Source organism: Lactuca virosa, chromosome 6 (genome assembly GCF_052849685.1).
Source record: "Lactuca virosa cultivar CGN04683 chromosome 6, Lactuca_virosa_CGN04683_v6, whole genome shotgun sequence".
NCBI lineage: Eukaryota > Viridiplantae > Streptophyta > Magnoliopsida > Asterales > Asteraceae > Lactuca > Lactuca virosa.
The window spans coordinates 53,845,705-53,867,365 of record NC_136431.1 but is presented as its reverse complement, the minus strand read 5'-3'; the positions used below and the strand labels follow the sequence as shown (position 1 = coordinate 53,867,365).

The 21,661-nt window shown below is 34.1% G+C and overlaps 5 protein-coding genes across 6 annotated transcripts; 3 read left to right on the top strand and 2 right to left on the bottom strand.

Annotated features, from left to right (window-relative positions):
* Window positions 1-987: 987 nt before the first annotated feature.
* Window positions 988-8,614, bottom strand: LOC145121543 (uncharacterized). Its single transcript, XM_079057272.1, has 12 exons — window positions 8,392-8,614; window positions 7,370-8,080; window positions 7,118-7,275; window positions 4,746-6,548; window positions 4,320-4,557; window positions 2,968-3,043; window positions 2,791-2,887; window positions 2,611-2,708; window positions 2,416-2,506; window positions 2,166-2,329; window positions 1,770-2,071; window positions 988-992 (listed from the first exon to the last, which is right to left on the bottom strand). The coding sequence occupies exons 1-12, from the start codon at window positions 8,612-8,614 to the stop codon at window positions 988-990; spliced, it is 3,966 nt and encodes a 1,321-aa protein (XP_078913398.1).
* Window positions 8,615-10,750: 2,136 nt separating this feature from the next.
* LOC145120275 (pentatricopeptide repeat-containing protein At3g42630-like) lies at window positions 10,751-12,725 on the top strand. Of its 2 annotated transcripts, none has more exons than XM_079056092.1 (3): window positions 10,751-10,969; window positions 11,313-11,432; window positions 11,519-12,725. In XM_079056092.1, exons 2-3 carry the CDS (start codon window positions 11,322-11,324, stop codon window positions 12,605-12,607), a joined length of 1,200 nt encoding a protein of 399 aa, XP_078912218.1. In that variant the 5' UTR covers window positions 10,751-10,969; window positions 11,313-11,321; the 3' UTR covers window positions 12,608-12,725. The 2 variants fall into 2 exon arrangements, with proteins under 2 accessions (XP_078912218.1, XP_078912219.1); XM_079056093.1 differs by having other exon boundaries at window positions 10,751-11,030.
* Window positions 12,726-13,280: 555 nt separating this feature from the next.
* LOC145121542 (uncharacterized) lies at window positions 13,281-14,684 on the top strand. The gene has a single exon (XM_079057270.1). The coding sequence runs from the start codon at window positions 13,281-13,283 to the stop codon at window positions 14,682-14,684; it is 1,404 nt and encodes a 467-aa protein (XP_078913396.1).
* Window positions 14,685-17,587: 2,903 nt separating this feature from the next.
* Window positions 17,588-19,106, bottom strand: LOC145121541 (SMR domain-containing protein At5g58720-like). Its single transcript, XM_079057269.1, has 5 exons — window positions 18,951-19,106; window positions 18,591-18,637; window positions 18,284-18,435; window positions 17,827-17,882; window positions 17,588-17,734 (listed from the first exon to the last, which is right to left on the bottom strand). The coding sequence occupies exons 1-5, from the start codon at window positions 19,041-19,043 to the stop codon at window positions 17,588-17,590; spliced, it is 495 nt and encodes a 164-aa protein (XP_078913395.1). The 5' UTR covers window positions 19,044-19,106.
* Window positions 19,107-19,576: 470 nt separating this feature from the next.
* On the top strand, window positions 19,577-20,455 carry LOC145121540 (uncharacterized). Its single transcript, XM_079057268.1, has one exon. It carries the CDS (start codon window positions 19,577-19,579, stop codon window positions 20,453-20,455), a length of 879 nt encoding a protein of 292 aa, XP_078913394.1.
* Window positions 20,456-21,661: the final 1,206 nt, after the last annotated feature.

Genomic DNA, 21,661 nt, shown 5'->3' with positions numbered 1-21,661 from the left:
TGCGCCAAGAAAAACACACACAGATGTTTTGTAATCCGAAAACTTCTGAAAAACAAACAACTGTGAGATGAAAAGTGTTGCGCGTGTGCTGCGCCGCGCAACAATAAGAGATCTGAAGATGTTTTTTTCCAAAAAACAAACAACACCTTAGAGATGTTAGATTTTTTATGATAGGTGATGTTAATTGTTATAACTATGAACTATGAAGTGGTAATCTTTTAGTGTTTTGGTTAAATGTGTTTCAATAATTGTGACTAACATTTTTAGATGACATGAATTCAAATGTTTTGTGTAAAATGTGTAGATGGAATGGTTATTTTCATGATTTTGTTGTTAGGATTTAGTGACCATGTGGAGACAGTTTATTTGATCAAGAATCGCTTCAATAATGGGGTTCTATACTTTACACTAAATCTAAGAGGTGTTTCGTTAATCTCAAAAACAATTTATTCAAGCGTTTGTTTGTTAATAAATATTCTACGTAAAACATAGTGTCATACTGCATCAACCCATTAATTTAATAGAAGATTTGCAAAACTCAACATTGACAATAGTACTAACTACTAATGCAAATTATTTTTATAAGACACTATAAAATAAATGGTCCGTGTAGATAAGGATGACGCATATGGTTCAATTTGATGTGTAGTTGATTAGGCTTGACAATCGTGTCGTGTTCGGGTTGGCGTGTCGTGGGTTGACGGGTCAAAACATGTCAACCCAAACACGACTCATTTAAATATACGGGTCACGGGTTGGCGGGTTTGGAACATAAACCCATATATGACCCGCCAACCCATTTATTTATACGGGTTCACAGGTTGGCGGGTTTGTGGGTCAGATTTGGGTTTGTGGGTCAGATTCCATAAATAAAATTGACAATTAAACATGAATAAATTCTTGATGGTTGGTGCAAACATATCCGAATTTTAGACACTTAAGTCTTAAACATCAAAATGAAAATTAAAAACATTCATAGGAATATGTTCAAACTAAACATTAATACAAACATATTCAAACTAAACATTAATACAAACATAGATAATTCAAGTGGTCTATGAATCAATGGTATATATTATATAATACTTATTAAATATTAATACTTGATACATAAATACATCGAAAAATAAAATATTTTTTTTACTAAAAATATAAACGGGTTGGCCGGTCAACCCGTTTATTTTTTGAGAAACTCATATATGACCCGTTTAATAAACGGGTTGGCGGGTTGAAAAACTCAACCCAAACCCATTTATTTCGTGTCGTGTCGCGGGTCGTGTCGAGAATTGACATCTCTATAGCTGATTTTTGTAATTTAACTAGGATTTTACCCGCCGCGCGTTGCGGCGGCAGTAATATATGTAAGAAATAAAATGTAAGGTAAGTATGTACGTTCGTTAATAATATGCTGAATATATACAAAAACTTAGTTAGCGGAGGTATTACATTTGTCGATTGCAATTCCAGGATGTAGTTATCCTAACTTTTTATATACAAAAGTTACTACTTTCATTTTTTACATACAAAAGGTGCCGCCTCTTTTCATTTTTTAACCTCTAGCGTTTTACGATTGAGGAGCACATATTCATCTTGTATTGCTTCTCCCTGCAAAAATGCCTCCTTTGGTATGCCTCAAAAAAGCTGATATCCTATCTGTCACCTTTTCTTTTGTTTATGCATGGCCTCATCTTCTATACATACGTGAAAGGTATTTTCAGTAAGTGTTTTATGTAGTATGAAGTAGAAAGCTATAAAATAAGCATATATACCTTGCAAAACATGCACTTGTTTTTTTGCTGTTGATTTGGGATTCGGTGTGATAGGTTCGAGTGTTGGTTGTGGTATAGCTTTGTTAATTGCCATTGTGCCATCTCTTTTCATAGCAATCTCGAAGATTGTTCTTTTACCTCGGATATGAAGTATTTCCGGAGGAACGGTGTCGGGATCTGAATATCCATGTGTGATGACCATGTCTTGACAATTTTTGTAAAGCATTTGTGTCATCGCTTCATTGAAGAATATAGCCTTTGCATCCGAACTTTCATCAGCAATTGTTGCGTTCACGCAGTACCTGATGATTTTAAGACTTCAATTGTTACAATGGTGTGTGTTGTTAGTAAAAAGTACAATTTAAAAATATATTTTCATGTTGGAATGGAATTTACATGAAAAGTGGTTCGGGAACATAGCCGTGGTCTTCACAAACGAATCGTGGGGTTGCAGCTTTTTGTAGGAATAACTTCTTTGGACAACGTGGACATGTAACATAATACCACCTACGGTGCGATGTGATTTCAGTTACGGTTGCTGTGCAAGTAAACCTGGTTTGCTGCATTTAATAAACATGTTTTATTCAAAATATTGGAGTAATGAAGTGTTAGGTTGTAAAAAAAATATTAATAAATCAACTTATACCGTTGGATCTTCGTTAAACTTGTTTAGTATTTCACGAATGGGAAGCATTGGTTGACTCTGTTGTATATTTGGTTGTTTCAGCTGATTAAATCTGCAATTAAAAAGGGACATATTTTATGTCGGCCAAATATGTTCTTTTATATTTTGTGGTTGCATGATATTTAAATTTTATTTAGGTAAAAGATATGTGTTTACCTTTCAATGAAACTTTGTAAATTTGGGATTGGTGGGTTCAGAACTGCAGATGTTGCCTCTGTGGATTCCAGTTGCAAGTTATCTGTTAGAAGCAATTGCTTAAAGTAAGGAAATGTAATTGTTTGTTGAGGAAAGTAAAATAAGCAAAAACAATTGTTATGTACTTTGATATTCTGTTACCAGTGTAGCGGTAACTGCTAGGAGTTTTCCAACAGCTTCATCTTTTTTATATGGAAAAACTGTTTGATCCCAGAAAGTGATTTCTATAATTTTTTCCCTGTTGTAAGATATGATGTTATATAAGTGAATTTGTTAATATCATTTTCGTTTGGTATACTGCAATTGGAGGTTACTGACCATTGGTCTTGTATTTTTACTTTTTTTATTGCTTTTCCTGATCGGATTAATGGAGGGGACACTGTCTCAACACGACCTATATAATTTGTATATAAACGAATGATTTTGACATTAATTGTTATTAGTATTTGTGTGACAAATGAAATTGTAGAGCATGAGTACATGTTCTTACCAACCAATGGTTGTGGGTGTATTTTTCTGATAGGAAACATTTCGTATGTAGCAAAATCATAGAAGTAGTAGGGGATGTCTGGGTCACAGAGAGGTTCGAAATCGGCTGTGTCGCCAAGACATACAGACGCTTCATGTTGGACGACTCTTCTGAAACCTCGGGCTGGGATCGCTAGGTATCCAGTTACGGTATAGCATAGGTTCTGTTTCACTTTCGAGTTCAAAGTCGGCTCTTTATTTGGGTCTGCAGTTGCCTCTATGGCGTCTCCCAGTAATAGATTCATAGTAAACTTGGTACATGTGTATATATATATATATATATATATATAGATGTATAATGGGATATTTACATGTCTGTCTACAAACAGGTAACATAATTCTTTGTCTCCTATGCGTGCTTTCCACTTTTTGATAACCCTGATTTGCAGTGGTATGGGTTCTTCGTTGGGTTTGACGTCTGCTATCCAATACATTTTACACTGTACGAAACACATGATGCAACATTAATAATGATCTTTTAATCAGATGGTTATGATGTAAAAGTAAATAACAACAAATGTTGATATAGATATGATAAAAAAGCAAAGTGCTTACATGTGGTTGTAAATAGAAAATAGAGAAAAAAGTAGTGATCAGTAGGAAATAGTAATATTATTGTATTAAATGTAGTAAGTTCACTACAATTAGAAAGATACATTATCAATGGAAAACTGTAAGTAGCATAAAACGGATATTTAGCAATGATTATTTTCCATGAAATGTTTTATTTTATTAAATAATAAGTCCTTATTCTTAAGAACCATCGGCATCAAGTTTTGAATCTGTCAATAATAGTTGACAATTGTAAATGTATACTTCCAGTTTGCTTTATGATGTTTAGTGCTTTGAAAAAAAGATCTACATCGATAGGTTAGTAAGATCTGGGAGTATCTGTCATGGAAAACGTTAAAGTTTCACATACCTGAAAGAGTCGGTAGGATAATCAACTTTTCAATTGTAAGGCATAGTCATAGTATAATAAAAAGAGTAGAATAAGAAGCCAAAAATCTGAAGTAGGACCAAAATTGGAAGTGTGAACTTGTGAAAGCAAGAAAATGGTGAAAAAAAGGAGTACTGAAGAAAGGAGAAGACAATAGACATAAGTTATGGTATAGAGGTAGTTTAATTATGGTTTAAAGTACCATCTATTTCTGATAAAAAGTCTGAATAAACTATGTTTCTGGTTAAGTTTGCAGGTTCATTTGGTTGTGGAATAGTTAGAACTTTGAGAGATTGTGGAGATGTTGCTCTTGATAGTGCTACGTAGAGTTGACCATGGCCAAAAACAGGCTGTGGAAGATAGATGCCAATTTTTTTAGCGATTGACCTTGACTCTTGTTTATTGTCATTGCGTAGCAAAGTTTTATTGGGAATTGTTTCCTTTTCAAGGTAAACGGAAGTTCATTATCTGTATGTGTCAAAGTGATGCGAGGTATATAAACTCGACGTCCTATTGCTGTTCCAGTCATTATCTGTGCCTCAATGACTCTTGATAAAAGGTGTGTAATTATCAATCGTGTTCCATTGTATAGGCCAGAAGTTGGACTGATGTTACGCATAAGTATTACGGGAGCATTGATCTTTAATTCCAGTTGATGTGGTGGAATACCATTGAAGTTTAACATGTCTAAGTATTCAGGTGGATAGAGCAAACCGGGATCACCATGGCAGCCGGCGTTTGGGATTATTGAGTCTGTACTTAGGTAAGTTTTGCTATTTCCAGGAGTCTTCTTTAGAATCATCATATTTATTTCATGGGCAGTTTCATTTTTTGGAAATGTTATTGCTTTTTCGGAAAGATTTAGTAACGTTGGGTTTTGAAGAGTAAAATTGTCATAAATGAATCCGATTAGTTCTTCGACTGCTGAAACATGTGGTTGTATGATGTATTGTGACGGTATTTCTATTTTCTTGGCATTACATGGACCGTCAGTTTCAGGGATGCCTAATTCTCCATTACCAACAGCAAGTAACCATTGTGAGAATGTTTCCACGTCATGCGTAGTTGTGCTATCCATGCCAGGTCTTCGTAAGCGCATGTTTTCAGTTAATTTGTAAACTTTGAAATATTTCCATAAATGTGATCTCGGCATTGAAGAGTTTAGGATTTCTATTTTTGACGCTTTACGTTTAACAGGCAGGGTTTGGCGGAAATCCCCTCCTAGAAGTATTGATTTGCGACCGAATGGCTGATTAGTAAAACCCGTTAGATCTTTGAGGCTTTTGTCTAACGATTCGAAACACTTGCGATCATTCATTGGCGCTTCGTCCCATACTATGAGTGTTGTTTCTATTAGTAGTTGGGCAAGTTGTGTGTTTTTGTTTATATTGCACAACAAAGTATCAGTAAGATCTAACGGTATTTTGAAACGTGAATGAGCAGTTCTACCGCAAGGGAGTAATAATGATGCAATACCCGATGCAGCAACTGCTAGAACAATCTTCCCTTGAGAACGTAGGGCAGAAATTATTGTTGTCCATAGAAAGGTTTTTCCAGTGCCACCGTGTCCATATACAAAGGCTAAAACTTGTTCGTTCCTTGTCAAACTCGTAATGACATATTCATATATAAGCTTCTGTTCTGGGTGAAGGGTAGTACGGTATGATTCATGGTCTTCTGTTAGTTTTTTCCTGTCGTAATTTTTCTCTTCCATGAGGAGTCTATTTGTTAAAGCTACAAGCATTTCTGCTTTTGGCATGGGTAACCTGAATGCTGACAATGAAGTAGCCGACGTTCCTGAACGTAACAATAATTCAATTTCATATAGAACGTACTGCATTTGGTCCTCGTCATTGACTATGTGTTGTGTATACGATGCGTCGTCAGCAAATTTCTTCCACTGTTGTTCAAAAAGTCGTTTGGGATTTGAAATCTCACAAAATAAAAGCATATGTGTAAACAAAGATCTTAAATCAGCGGCAGTTGCCCATGCAGCAGCCTCTTCAATTGCATTGAACCATTCATTGTCATCTCCAAGCAAACCAAGCTTCTCACACGCACTTCGAAATGTCGGAAATAATTCACCACCTACGGTTCCTATGTCTTCGAAGGAACGACAACCTTTTTGATGTGACAACATTATTCGGAGGTAAAACATCTCACCAGTAGATGGATGGACATATATTAGTCGACCTACAGCTGGTGTTCTCTCTGTGACTCTACGTTTCCAACGTTTTCCGTTATTTAGCCATCGATACTCAGAAATGTAATCAATATAGCGAAGATGGTGTCCGCTGGCATCAATATTATTATTTGCAAGCCATTCTGTTAAAGTGGTGGCTTTTGCATATTTATTCGAGACAACGTTTTCAAGTTGTTCATTATCTCTGAATGTGATGTTTTGCATGTTTTCCAAATGAATAGCAAGGACCTTAAATAAACAATGTGGACAATCAGGTAATGTTGTTGAATGTGTAACTATTCATTATGGTTTGGAAAAAATTACCTGTACGGGAGGATTTCGGTAATGTGTTAAAAAATTAAAAATTCTCCATGCCGCCTCATGAGGACAAATGAATCTACTGTCTATAAAGTTTTTAATTTCGTCAATTTCAGGAGGAGTATTTGCCTCAGTATCAGCAACGGTCGAGGGATTTTTTTAATAGCAAATTGTATACGGTCTGGTCCTTTTGATATGTATTTGAACAGGTATTTTATTAACATATTCCACCCACAATATTCAACGTTTATATGGGCATGAAAATGCAGTAACAAAGCCCGATTGTAGGGAACAACGTAACTATTATCTAAGAAAATTCCATTCTTTTGGACAAAGTGAGAAGTCTGACGTCTCTTGTAACGTGCATAACCATTTTTATCAAATGTAGATACCATTTGATATTCCTTGGGGAATTTTTTTGAGCAGGACGACCCTTTAGACATACATGGAGCCTTACCGTTAGTGATTCCACAAGGCCCATGCATCATAGATTCAGTTACTATCCTATACAGAAGTGGTTCGGTAATTGGATCTGGAATCTCGGCAGATATGTAAGCGTCGAGTTGGCTGGCGTCCTTTATCTTGTCAGGGTGATCGATCCATAATAAGAGATGGCAGTGAGGGAGACCTCTCTTCTGAAACTCTATCGTGTATAGATCTACATTACCAAAAAAGGAAATTTGTCTTTGAAAAAGGAAAAGTTGGTCTCAATTGAAGCATTAGTGTAATTTGGTAAGTAATAAATAGATGACCTGCTAAAACTTTTCCAAACGGCTTTTGCGTCTTAAGAAAGTTAGTAAAGAAAAGTAGTTTCATGTGAAACACCCTTGCTATAACACCGGGACGATCTTCTGCTTTTAACGCGGGAAATCTATCCATGTATCTAACGATTTCTGGCCATTTGACATTACATGTAAATGTAATGAAATACTGTGGATTTCCATGAACTCTGCATATTGCCAATGCATCTTGGTAATGTTTATACATATAGCGAGGACCGCCAGTAAATGTTGAAGGCAAAAAAGTTCGTTTGCCTATGTCTTTCCCTTTAGTATCACCACGCATGACCGCGTCATGTATACCCTGAAGGAATTCATTCCGAAGGGCATTCTGATTATATCGTAGGTAATTAAGTCTATCTTGTTCTATGCATGCATACGCATCAACCATGTATTGTTGAAAGAGACGGCCACCTCTTAGAAGCAAAGTATACATATTTAGTAGATCGTGTAATTGGTAGCTGTAGAACATATTCGTTGTCATTTTCCTATCGGTCTCTTGTTCATCAGCAGTTAAGCGTAGCTTATTAGACCAGCCACTTTCACCATGAATAAACAATAGAGGATATTGCAAGGGCATGTACAAAGGATGTAGAGTGTTTATTCGTTGATGCCCATTAACCCTATATCGTATGACAATGTCGTAACCATCAGAATTGGAATCTAAGTCAGTCAAAATAGCACCTATACAACCCGGAGTAGGATTACCATAACATGAAGAGTTATAGGAACTATATAAACGAATTGAAAAGTTAGGTATATCAGATGACAGAGGTCACGGGCGTTCCTGAAAAGCCTAACCAATTTATTAGTATTGTCAAGAGTCTGAATGAGTAGAGTGACAATGTTGGAGTTTAAGGGTATTCGATTTTCATTAGGAAAGCATGTCATCCTATTAAACACCTCGTTTTCAGTGTCGTATACATACATTTGCAAGAACCGGGGGCGTTCATTAGGCGGAGGACAATACGAACCGAGTCGATGATAAACCTTACCTTCAATTTTGAAAACGTATGGACCAGAGCCAATGTTTACAGATTCGTCTACTTTTCCACCAAAAGATGTCATCGCAAACATATTGTTATAAGCCCGTATATTGGCAAGAAATTGAAATTGATCGAATAAAGTTACCAATGACAAAGGAGGAATCCTAGAAATAAGAAGTTTAACCTGGCCGTTTTTGCAACAATGATTATAACGTGCTTGATTAGACGACATTGCACTAACACGCTCAACATACCAAAATAATGCATAACAATGGTCACATACACAGGTACAATCACCATTGTCTATATATAAAGAATTAGTAGGTTGGATGCTAGACGATGCAATATGTTCATCAGGTGTTTGACGTCTCTTTCATGATGTAGGCATAGGTAAAATAGTTATGGAAAGAAAGTGTTTGTGTAAATGAAATTAGATTAAGGCATTAACATATGATAATGTAAAAAACAAAGATAACGTAAAACACAAAATATAAACCTTTAAGCAAATGGCTAACTACACCATAGAGTAAGAGGTAGCCAATGTACCTGTGGAAAACGAAATAGCAAAATCAAAAATAGAGAAGCATATTATGAGTATTTACATTAAGAATGTTAGGAATCTGAATAAACTCATTTTATTAGATGGTCTGTAAAGGAAAATATCCATTTTAGTTTCTTAGGTTTTTTTAATGTATCATGCAATTGGGTAAATAGTTTTTTTTTATCACTTTTTGTTGAATGAAAAAAGCTGTGAACAAAGTTTCATGTAAGTTTTGTAAACAAAGGACATAAGATGAAGTTGAATACATAGTATTTTCACTCTTTATAAGGGAAAAAAAGGTTTTTCAGATCAAACAGAAAAACATCATAAATAAATTTTATTAGATGGTATGTAAATAAAAATGTCCATGCCAGTTTCCTATTTTTTTTTAGTGTAGCGTGCAATTGGGTGAACAATTTTTTTATCAACTTTTGTTTAATCAAATAAGCTACAGAGAAAGTTTCATGTAAATTTTATGGACAAAAGACATAAGATGAAATTGAGCAGACAACATTTTCAATCTTTATAGGGAAGAAAAAGGGTTTTATTAGATGAAACAGAAAAACATCTGAAGTTCATTTTATTAAACGATCTTTAAAGAAAAAAAGTCCTTGTTTTTTTATAAAGAAAGGACATATGATGAAATTAAATAAATATTATTTTAACTCATGCCTTTTACCATTGTAAAAACTATGATCTGGACCACTTACACAGTTTCAAAAGTATAGAAAATATTTCAGGTGTAAGTAGCCTAAAATGGATATTTGAGGGTGGGTAATTTCCCTTAATTGTTTTATTTCATTAAATAATATGTTGTTATTCTTAAGAACTATTGGGTTCCAATTTTCAAAAGTAACATATAAATGAACCTAACATCATCACACCTTTTACTACTCAACTAAACCAGAAACTAATCCTCAATGTGAATTTGAATCTAATGAAGATTAGGGTTTTTGTAATTAGCAGTGTATATAGCTGTGATTAGAGTAAATTAGAGGTAATTACTGTGATCATAATTATAAACCCCTAATTACAGCTTCTCATTTCAAAGAATTATATACTTTTATAGAATCTCATATTAATAAATTGGGATTATTAGTACTGGTCCATTGATGCACCTCAATTCTCATAACCTTTTCCCCAGAAAAAGGAAAAAAAGGAAAAGTAAACCATTACCTTTTTGGTTGAATGATATGTTATTCTTACATATGATATTAAGAAAGAAGACTGAAAGTACATATTTCAACTGCTGTAATATGATTTAATTACTGTAGACTAATCTTTGTAGATTAATATGATGAATCTTCATTTGATATAATTAAAATTTTGAAGTGATTTACACATTAAAGCATATAAACCATTGGTGGTAAATGTTTGGGGGTGATTAAAGGTGGCAGTTGTCTGCTTCTGAGAAAAAGACACTGCCTGGTAAAGGCAGCCTTGTTATGGTCGTTGCAACACCAATTTAAAATTTACATTTATTTTGCTCTTACACTTTTCTTTTTTAACCTTATACTACAAATGAGTAGCTGTTAAAAATATGTTGCCTTTATGGAAATTCATTGTTAAAGGAATACGAAATAGAGAAGCAAGTAACCCTAATTTTCAATGTACTAAACTTTACTTCATGAACGTAATCAGGAAGGCTGAAAGTCAAACAACATAATAGAATAATAAACTTTGGTTTTTAGAAGATATGTAATTTCGTATAAATTTGATTTGGAATTACTATTTTACCCCTTATTAGATTTTTTTTATTATTTTTATTTTCTATATTTTAATTTAAATTAAATAAAAACCCATTAAATCTATCACATAAACCCATCTCATCGTTTATCTCCCCCATTTCTTCATCCCCTTCGCCTTCAAGCAATCTGCCAGCCTCCATTGTCTTTAGTCATCATTATCATCGTCTTTAAGCAGCACCACCCTCCACCGTCGTCGTCTCCCACCATCATCGTCATATGTTCCATCCATCACCACCATCGTGTTCAAGCAGTCACTGGTCCTCCACCGCAATCGTTTCCACAACATCCGTCGTCTCACGTAGGTTCTCAACAGTCAACTCGATCATATCTTAAATTCAAATTCGGTCATTGCCTCATTGGTATTCCTTTTCTATATTATTTTTTGTTGCTTGTATTAATCGGATTTTGTGAAATTTACCCCTTTGAAGTGCCTTCTTTTATCTCTTAGTTTTGTAATTTTCTGATTTTTTCCAATCCACAGACCACGACCCACATTAATTCTTTATGATTTTCTAGTTCATGAACTAATCTATGTTCTTTTTGTTTTTCACTATGAAATCTTTGCATCAGAAGTTGAATTGTTCAAATAATTTCGATTAGCAAATAGCCAACTTAAAAGTCGAAATGAAATTTTGTTTCAGGTTTCAGGTATGGAAGCTATCTCTGTTCTTTCTGTACCTCATCCTATTGAAGCCAAATTGATTGGTTGGAGGACATTCTGCAGCCATAAGAAGTCACATGGTAGAAGTTCAGCTCAAAAGGTAAGCCATTTTCTCCTTACAACTGATGTATGAGTGGTTGATTGATTGATGTAACACTTGTTACTTTTCCTTATATTTCTACGCAGGATAATCATAAAAACTGTGCTTCTATTATTCCAAGTTTAAACAGAAAGGGAACACATGTCCATAAATTGCAATCTGAAGACAATTCTACCATGACAACTTTGATGTTATACAATGCAAATAATGGATTTTTCACACAGGCAGATTCCATATGGAATGAAATTATAAACAGTTGTTATAATCTTGATATTCACACAGTTTTGGGGCTAATTGATGCTTACATTGAAGGGAGGCTTTTTGATGAAGTAATCCAAATTATACATCAAATTAGTCTCAGGCATCCTGAATTACAACACCAAGTTTATGCACACACCATATCTTGTTTTGGTAAGATAGGAGAGCTTGAACTAATGGAGAATACATTAAAAGATATGGTCTCAAAGGGATTTCTTGTTGATTCTGTTATGGGTAATGCTTATATCATATATTATAGTCGTTTTGGTTCAATACCCATGATGGAAAATGCTTACAAACGTCTAAAAAGCTCAAGACTTTTGGTTGAAAAAGATGGGATTAGGGCAATTTCTGTTGCTTATATAAGGGACAAAAAGTTTCATAGTTTGGGTAGCTTTTTAAGGGATGTGGGTCTTGGTAGGAGAAATGTAGGAAATCTTCTTTGGAACTTATTGTTATTGTCATATGCTGCAAATTTTAAAATGAAGAGTTTACAAAGAGAGTTTTTAAATATGTTGGAAGCTGGATATGAACCTGATTTGACCACTTTTAATATTCGAGCTGTGGCTTTCTCAAAGATGTCTTTGTTTTGGGATTTGCATTTGAGCCTTGAACATATGAAACATAATGGAATTTTCCCGGATCTTGTGACTTATGGTTGTGTTGTTGATGCGTATTTGGATAGGAGATTAGGGAAAAATTTGGACTTTGCTTTGAGGAAAATGAATGTGAATGATTCGGGTGTTGTGTTAACTGATCATCTTGTGTTTGAGGTGTTGGGGAAAGGTGATTTTCATTCTAGTTCGGAGCCACTTTTGGAGTTTAATAGAGGGAAGAAGAGGTGGAGTTATAAGGAATTGATTGCAACTTATGTTAAGAAAAAATATCGGAGTAATCAAATCTTTTGGAATTACTAATTCCGATGCATTATGATGGGATTCGAAAAAGGATCTCGTTGGGGTTAAATGACGATAATACCCCTTGTATATTCCGGTATATTTGCTCTAGTTATAATCAAAATGAATTTTGGTCAAATTACGTAATTACATTCTAGTTTTTTTTGATAAATCCATAAACCAAAAAGAAAACATTTTTTATTCAATGTCAACAAAATACATAACTAATTTTAATTAATTCCTATCCTAATTTTCTTGACAAAATTCATTATTTTCATAAACATTATGCAAACAAATCACGTTAGATCCAAGAGCATGAGTTTGACATCTATCACAAAACCCCCCAATCGAGTTTGGTATCATAAAACAAAAATCTAAAATCCTTTGATAACTTGGATATACGAGTGGAATAATACATTATAAACCGTTTTTCTATCACAAGAAATATAATAAACTCATTACATACACGTGTGAGAGGTCCTTATAAATTGATTTCTCCCCAGCAACAAAGCGAGAAATTTCAACGAAGAAACGCATGCTGCCATTGGAGAGGATCAAAGAATTGGAGGGAAGTTGGTTGAATTGAAATTTTGTACCGAATCAGTGAATCACAGTTTATCACTGTGCACATCTAAATTGTAATCAATAACAGAAACTCAAGATCAGTTATAATTCATCGGCAAAACCCATCGCCATGAACGAGCATCCTGCACCGCGGCTGCCGCCGCCGCCGCGCATAGTCGTTCTCCGGACTACTACTGATATCCTCAAGCAAATCATCTCCATCTTCTTCAACCCCAACAACCTCCAGATGCTTCTCTTTCTTTCCCTCTTGGTGCTTTCTATACGCGTTAACGTCGAAATGACTACCCATTCCCTCACTTCCTTCATTGATAACGACCCTTCCATAAAACCCCTCATCTATCGAATTCACGGCCCTCCCAATACCACCTCCCCTACCTCCAACATCACCACCAGACGCCGCCGCTTCCCCCAGCTCACCCGCGTCAGGACTAGGACTCTAGACGATGATTCCTTCCCGGGAGACTACGAGTTCGATCATCGATGTTTTGGCAGCAGCCTCCTAAAACCCCAATCAAATGCCACTTCATTCATACTTGACACCTTCGATCCCCAATTCGGATTCTCCGATTCCGTATCCGATAATGGAATTAGGGCATCTGAAACTGTGCGTTCTACTGCTAAGATGACTTTCACATTAATCGAGATCATAGAGAAAGAAGAAAACGTCGTCATCCATAGAAGCAACGATTCTGCTCCATTGAACGAAATGGCTGAAAGTGAATCCGAATTCCAGTTCTTCTTGAAGAGGTTTGGCCTCGAACACCATGATTTTACTGCATTGTTGTTTCTCATTGGTGCTCTCTCTGCTTCGTATTGGTTTATGATTCTTGGATTCGTTGCTACTTATACTATAGTTCATGGAGTTATATTCCTATTGGTACTGAATGATTTCTGTGAGAGTCACAACTCTTTCGCCATTAACTTCTCAATTGGTTTGTTTTTGGGTGTGAAAAGATTATCTCCCTTCATTCTCATGAGATGGGCAATCAGGGATGCTCTCACTCATCTATTGGGCTTCTGTTTCTTCGTATCAATCAAAGATCAATATTCCTTCTTAAAGATCTTCCTTAGGTACAAGTTCATGCCATTTTCAATCATGTCCCCTTGGGTTAAAGGTTATGAGAAGGAGATTTACTGGTTCCTAAAATCATGGATCATATTAGACTTGTTCATGTCTTATGCTTTTGCTGTGGTAGCTTGGATAGTTATGGCGGGTTCAAGAAGAAGCTGGAGAGAAATTGTGAAAGAAGGTTATCATTTACTGTCATTAAGGCTTCAACCTGCTGTTAATCTTATGTTTTTTGAAGTTGTAGTTTGTGGGAGATATGTTAGATGGGTGATTTCACAACATTTTGGGGTGTTCTTTGCTGTAGCTTTACAGTCTTTCATGGAGGTTTATTTCATGGTTGCGTGGATGATGTATTACTTGTCTGTGAAGTCCATTGATGCTAATTCTAGTGGTCAACCTTTTGGTAAACCAGAGCTTGAAGCCATGCTTGAAGATGTTAAATGATAGTTGATGTCAATTCTTGCAAATATGAAGTAGTAATCGTTTGGTGTTTTTGGTTAAATGTGTATCAACATATGTGAGTAGCATTTTTAGATGATATGAATTCAAATAGTACTTTGTATAAATGTGTAAATCGACTCCTATTTTTAGGATTCCTCGCATTGTTCATTTCATAATTTCAAAATGATGAGATCAGGATTAGAGTTTTTTTTGATGGATTTGAAAATCTTGAGTGATCGGTTTTTCTATATAGTGAATACCCTTGTCCCTTGAAACAAACAATGTGAATCATCTTCATATCTTGGATTAAAAGACTATCCAAATGAATATGAATTGTGAAGAACTTTATGTAACACACAAGTTTTATATGACTTGTGGTTTTAGATGCAAGTGATGAATATGGGAGGTGTGTGTTTTTACAAGCAAATATATGATAAGGCAATGAACATGTTGCTTTGATGGAAGTACATTACCCTAATGAGTAATGTGGAGCATCGAGGGTATCATAGTGGAGATGATAATGCATTGATTATCATTCCAACCACATGTAGTAAATACTATAGTGATGGTTTAGAAAGGTGTTAAAAGTGCTTATTTGAGCATAAGTTGAAAGTATGATGCCTAAATAGATACTCTAACATTTAAAGGATTTAAGGATTGTGATCTTAAAGGAGAGTGTATGGTGTGGAATGCTATTGAATCAGATGAATTGACGTATGAAGCGTGTTATGATGATTGTTGATAAAATAATGGGCATGAATCTTGTGCTAAGGCAGTCATTAGGAAATAATGGAGGTGTATACTTGGATCCAATGAAATGAGTAGACACATACCTATTGAAGGGTTAATTTATGCACTATTGATCAAGGTAAGATTGGTAGATGTGGAAAACGATACATTAAAAAACAATATTCTTTTCTATATGATTTGTATGGTCTACAAAAATACCTATGTAAAACATCAAATGAACTATGAGTTACAGATTGGGAAGGGAAGCATTTGTTCTCCCTCGTCTTACTTCTATCTTTCTGGACCCACAACACAAGCAATCCATCTTTTCTAACCATGCCAAATCCACACATTTTTGTTTTAAAAAAATATATTAAAACCTTTAAATAAATAATAAGAAAGCAAAGGTGTTTACTAAGTTAAAATTAAATAAATAAAATTCAAATTCAAAATAACATTTCATTGAGAAAAATACACTACTACAAACGAAAACTTAAAACCTAAAAAGGATAATCGAAATCCTAAAATGACAATTAATTTCCAAAATAAATTCTAAACCTCCATCCATGAATGAAGAAAAATATGTGCTAGTTCTCACTTGCGAGTGAGCACCACAATCTGCATCCATTCAGTCAAATGATCATGTGGTTGACGAAAGAATTGCAAATCTTTTACAACCTCTTTTTCCTCACCGGCCATGACTCTATGCACCCTAAGGTTATACAAAGATGTACGGTGATATACTTCAAGAACTATGCTTCTATATATTCAACCAAAGTTTAGTTTTGTTTTTATACATTTGATCATGTTCAGAAATATAAAACACAAGTTAATTTATTCGATCTTCTCGCATTGAGAACTTGTTGTATATATCACTTTGTTCGTTTACTATTTCATGATCTAAATCATCTAAATTTGACTATTTGGTTCCAAAATTCAAACCCATACTTTTGGAACAATTTCATAGCAATAACCAGATCAACCTACACTTTTGGAATGACCGGATTTCTTCAATTGATCTCCACAGTTTTTTCTTAGTGAAATCGATCAAACCACTTTCATACGCATAATCTGTTGAATGTATTTTTCTTGTATTATAAGTGGAGACTTAGGTATTGTTTGTTTTTTTGGAAAAACCACATCTGACCACTTCTTGTTATGTCGCGCAACACTTGGCCTTTTGCAAATGTTTGTTTTTTTGAAGTCTTCTAACTTAAAAACAGTTGCGCGTGTGTTGCGTTACGCCACACTGAACCATCATTTTCAAACCACTTCTCACTTACATTAAGTTATATTATTCAATTTAGATTTGTTTTAATTTTTTCAAACCACTTCTCACTTACATTAAGTTATATTATTCAATTTAGATTTGTTTTAATTTTTTTTTCAACAACATGTTTATTATTTTAATAATATTTGAAGAGTATTATAAACAATCGGAGTATATTTTACATAATTTCAAATAATTTCTAAACCGTTTGGTAAATTTCATATAAATATTTTTTGTATTAGATTGTTTATAACCAAATATTAATAAATTATAAAGTTAATCATTAAAATTATCAAATGTATTGAAGTTAACCGAAAAAATAGTCACTGTCTTTAAACTTTTAACAAAAATGAATATGTTTTTAGCGCAATTAACAATTTTATTTATTGTTATTTAACAAATATTATGTTTAATTCTTTTATATAAACTTTGTTAAAAAATCATATCATCACAATGATCTTTATATTTGATTTGCATATTGATTAAACTAAATAATTTTTTTTATTTAGATTTACTTTTAACTATTCTATAGTTAATTTCAGTTTACTGCTCGTTTGGTTCACCTCTTCTACTGTATAGGGTTACAGACATCCAGCCGTTTTCGCTTCGAAAAAACAAACAACTCCTTAGTTGTTGAACCAACATTGTTCATCGATTGCACATGAAATCTAATTTGATATTGAGATTTAAGAGACAAAAAATTAAAAAAAAACAAATCCAAGTTTAAAAAAAATACATAAAGATAATTTTTAGAGAAAACAAAAAATATTAGTAACTAATTTTGGTACTTTAGTTTTAATACCACATAAGCTAACAAACACTAAAACTTGTATAGAGCATAAACACAACTTCCTTCAAATAAGCAAACACCTTCATATCTGTGTCATTATTATACCACATTGAAATGTCAATCGATCAAAATAAGGTAACCGGAATTTCTACCACCTTTATTGAATTTCAACTCTTTCTTCTCCCGATCGAATGTGATTAGGACACATCGTGGGTCTTCTTCCTGCTTCCACTTGATACCTTCATCATCTAAGAGATCCGTAACCTTCAACAAGCATCCCACAATTTAAGTTAGAAAAATCATACATATATCATATACCCAAATAAATAAATAAACAAACTAGACTTGATTCATACCGCTTGTTTTAGATCCGACCCGTCATATCCCGTGTTGACATGGAGATGCACCAGAGCTGTAGACTACAACGATTAAGGCTGTGTTTGGCGCGCCACAGCTAGCTGATAAGCTAGCTTTTTTTTCGAGCTTTTTTATGTTGTCGTGTTTGGTAAGCCAAAAAGTAGCTTATAAGCTAGCTTTTTGAAAAGCTAGCTAGACTAGCTTTTTAGGAGCTTTTTTAAAATTTTCCAAATACACCCCTTAATTAATTATAGAAACACATACTCTTACATGCCTTTTTATGTAATTTTATATATTTCAGCTAGCTTTTCAGCAAGTTTTACCAAACGTTATTTTTTATCGGCTAGCTTTTCAGCTATCAGCTAGTTTTTCAGCTAGTACGCCAAACATAGCCTAAAAGACTATATATATAATTATATAAATAAATATATATTAATTAATGAAGTAGATACTTACTTCCACAATATACACCAAATATAAGGTGCTTTTTCAAATAATAAATTCCATCTTCCACACTCTGCCCACTTAAATTGATTGTGATTCGATTTATGTGATTTTCAAAGGAGCCAGATGGAGTAAGAGTTGGAGAAACAACACTAGCATAACTCCTACAACAAGTTACAAGATCCATGTTTAGTAAAAACCACCCAAATTAAAAATTATTGGAACCAATTAACATCATATGGTATCAATACAAAACAAAGTAATCTAATTAATTTCTGCAAAAAAGCTAATCTCAGATGAATTAATTGGAGTCTCTTACCTGTAATTACCAATATTACCATCATTCTTAGACGGAAATCTCTCTAACTGTCAGCAACAAGAATATGTTAGATGACAGAAAACTTATCGTCACCGATATCCAAAAAATATTCAGTTTCAGGCACATGAAACGTAATAAAAAGCGATATAATTTTATCAATGCATCTTTGATTTTTAAGGGCTTTCTTGTGTTTGAACGCTTGGTAGCATCACGAGTTGCTTCACATGTCTGACAATATGAAAATTAAATTAATCGACGACAGATGAACATGCATCCGTTTCAGCCACATGATCCATATTTAAAACGTATAGTATAGTATAAAATAAAAATCCATAACTAAATTCTATGAATGCTTAAAACCTTCTCAACAGCAGCGGACGCATTGAATTCCGAAACCCCTGTTCTATTGTTGGAAGAACGCACGTGTTCTTTCCCCACCATATTCGACACCATCCCACTCACAGCAATCGCTTTTCGTTTGCTGTTCTCTATAAAACGATGGTATCAAAGGTAATTTATTTCTTGATTTCATTAATCACAATATCGGTAATAAATAGGAAACATAATAGAAGGCCTAAACTTTAGCTACAAGCTAAATATAAAAAGGACATTGAGGATAACACCATCCTACTTATTACCTGTCATTATTCAAAGCCCCCAGTGGGGTTATTGACACTCTGGAAAAATTACGTAGGAAATTCTTATGGGGTGGCAGTAATGAGGCAAAAAAGATTCATTGGGTTGCATGGGAGAAAATTATAGCATCAAAACAAGATGGTGGTCTTGGAGTGGGATCTATCAAAGCCTTGAACATTGCTCTCCTTGTTAAATGGTGGTGGAGACTCAAGACATAGGAATCATCAATTTGGGCCAAGGTTATTTCTGGAATACACAACTTAATCAATAAACCTATTGACTAACTCTCCAAGAAATCAGTAACAGGTGTGTGGAAAAACGTGGCAGCAACAAAAAAGGACATTGAGGATATGGGTTTTGGATTCTACAATATCTTCAATCTAATTATAAAATCTGGAGACAGAACTCAATTTTGGCATGATTTTTGGTCGGATGCGGGCAAATTGAAGACAATTTTTCCGGAACTGTACAATCTTGAATCACAAAAAAGATGCTTAGTAGGTGAAAGAATATATCGTGACGGAGTCACGTGGGATTGGAAGTCTTGCCCTACAGGATATGGTTTATCGGAGGAGGTGACAAGGCTAACCAATGTGATTGCAAACACGCACATCGGTGATAAATCAGACCAAGTTATATGTCCATTAGCTGCTGATGGAAGATACAAAGTCTGCTTACTAAGGAGAAAGATCGACAGAAGTCCTATACCTAATCTTTTGCAACTAAAGATTATCTGGAGTAAACTAATCCCTATCAAAGTCACAACGTTCATATGGAGGGCTGCCCAAGGTCGAATACCTTCCGCTTTGGCTTTGGCGAGCAGAGGTATCAATATCGATTCTTCATACTGTGGATCATGTATTAATGGTTTAGAATGTGTCAATCACATACTTATTCGATGCCCTTTTGCCACGATGGTGAGGTCCAAAATCTTAAGATGGTGTAATATTCAAGATTTTGATGCACAACATGTGGGATATATCACTGAGTTTGCTGCTACGTGGGGCAGATGTCCAAAGAAACGAAAGAGATTTGTTGCTATTTGTTACAGGCTACTCTGGATTCTATGGAAAATCAGGAACGAGAGACTCTTTCAGGCGAGGTCGTGCACCATTACAAGGGCAGTGGAAAACATTAAATCAATGGTGTATGTTTGGATTAAAAGTAGAGGTAATAATAGTATCTGTAACCTGGATGAATGGAATATTTCTCCATTCTCCTCTATATAATTGTCTTTATGTACTGTTGTTCTGGCCCCCGCTTTTTAGCTTCTTGCTTGTCGGGGTTTCAGTTTTATATAAATTTGTCGTTTCCAAAAAAATATATAAAGGGAAATAGATAAATATGAAATAATATCAAAATCTTATAGGTGAAATTAAAAAAAACCAGAATCTTCATCTTCTTTCATGTTAATTGAAATTAGGTTAAAACCCGTAGAATCCACGGATGTTAATTTTAAATATAATTAGAAATTTAATTAATTATGTAATAAAGTAATATATCATTAATTTCGAAAACTTATGAATTGTAATATTGTATTTTTTGAATAACTTTATGAGTTGTAAGTATTTAATTACACATCAAAGGGCTTCTAGCCCAGCGGTATCCGGTATTGTCCTCCCTCCTTGAGGTTGAGGGTTCAAGTCTCGTCGTGGACATAGGTGAATTTAAGGTGTAGTTTAGGAGTATGTTAGATTTGCTGTTCCAAAAAAAAGTATTTAATTACAAATTGAGATTTTTAAAACTCTTACTTTTGGTGCATGATTCTCGTTTAACATACATAGATGATGACACAACCACAAAGGAGTGGGTGGGAAGAAAAAACGTTTGTTAGCTAAAACGCCACTTTTGCCATTATAACTTACCATCTTAATAAATTTTCAACTCCACTAACCTTGAAATCGGTGCAATGGTGGTGTTTTTCTTAGAATATGTTCTCTATTTTTAAGAACTTTCTAAATTTTAAGTATTTAATTAAAAATGTAAATCCACCTATTTTATAAAAGTCATGACTTTATATAATGCAACATATGTTTAAGTAATGACAAAAAAACCCAAAAAAAACATCGAAATTGATTTGATAAAAAAAAAAACAAAACATGTCTGTAATGAAATTAACATAAAAAAATACAATACGTAATTATAAATAAATAAATTAATATGATGGATGAAGTGTGATTTGATAAAAATGAGTAAAAGATGCTACAAAAAAGTTGGTTATAAATTGCAAAAAAACTTCCTTATAAACAACATTTGAGGTTTTATTTATGAGTGTATCATCTTTATCTAAAATTAATAATTTTAATCCATCTCTACTTTGAACTCTAGATATGGCAACATATAATTGCCCATGTGAAAAAACTGGATCTTTCAGAAACAAACCAACGTTCGATAACGATTGTCCTGGACTCTTATTAAGACAATATCAAAAAATT

What these genes read in the sequence shown, in the direction of transcription:
- LOC145121543 (XM_079057272.1), bottom strand. Translation starts at nt 8,614, where the DNA reads ATGTCGTCTAATCAAGCACGTTATAATCATTGTTGCAAAAACGGCCAG. An exon ending in AACCACTTCTGTATAGGATA is followed by an intron (nt 6,549 to 7,117) that starts GTAACTGAATCT and finishes TGTTTATTTAAG; the next exon opens with GTCCTTGCTATTCATTTGGA. An exon ending in AGTTTAACGAAGATCCAACG is followed by an intron (nt 2,330 to 2,415) that starts GTATAAGTTGAT and finishes TATTAAATGCAG; the next exon opens with CAAACCAGGTTTACTTGCAC.
- LOC145120275 (XM_079056092.1), top strand. Translation starts at nt 11,322, where the DNA reads ATGGAAGCTATCTCTGTTCTTTCTGTACCTCATCCTATTGAAGCCAAA. An exon ending in GTAGAAGTTCAGCTCAAAAG is followed by an intron (nt 11,433 to 11,518) that starts GTAAGCCATTTT and finishes ATTTCTACGCAG; the next exon opens with GATAATCATAAAAACTGTGC.
- LOC145121542 (XM_079057270.1), top strand. Translation starts at nt 13,281, where the DNA reads ATGAACGAGCATCCTGCACCGCGGCTGCCGCCGCCGCCGCGCATAGTC.
- LOC145121541 (XM_079057269.1), bottom strand. Translation starts at nt 19,043, where the DNA reads ATGGTGTCGAATATGGTGGGGAAAGAACACGTGCGTTCTTCCAACAAT. An exon ending in GGTAATATTGGTAATTACAG is followed by an intron (nt 18,436 to 18,590) that starts GTAAGAGACTCC and finishes AACTTGTTGTAG; the next exon opens with GAGTTATGCTAGTGTTGTTT. An exon ending in GGTCGGATCTAAAACAAGCG is followed by an intron (nt 17,735 to 17,826) that starts GTATGAATCAAG and finishes TGCTTGTTGAAG; the next exon opens with GTTACGGATCTCTTAGATGA.
- LOC145121540 (XM_079057268.1), top strand. Translation starts at nt 19,577, where the DNA reads ATGGGTTTTGGATTCTACAATATCTTCAATCTAATTATAAAATCTGGA.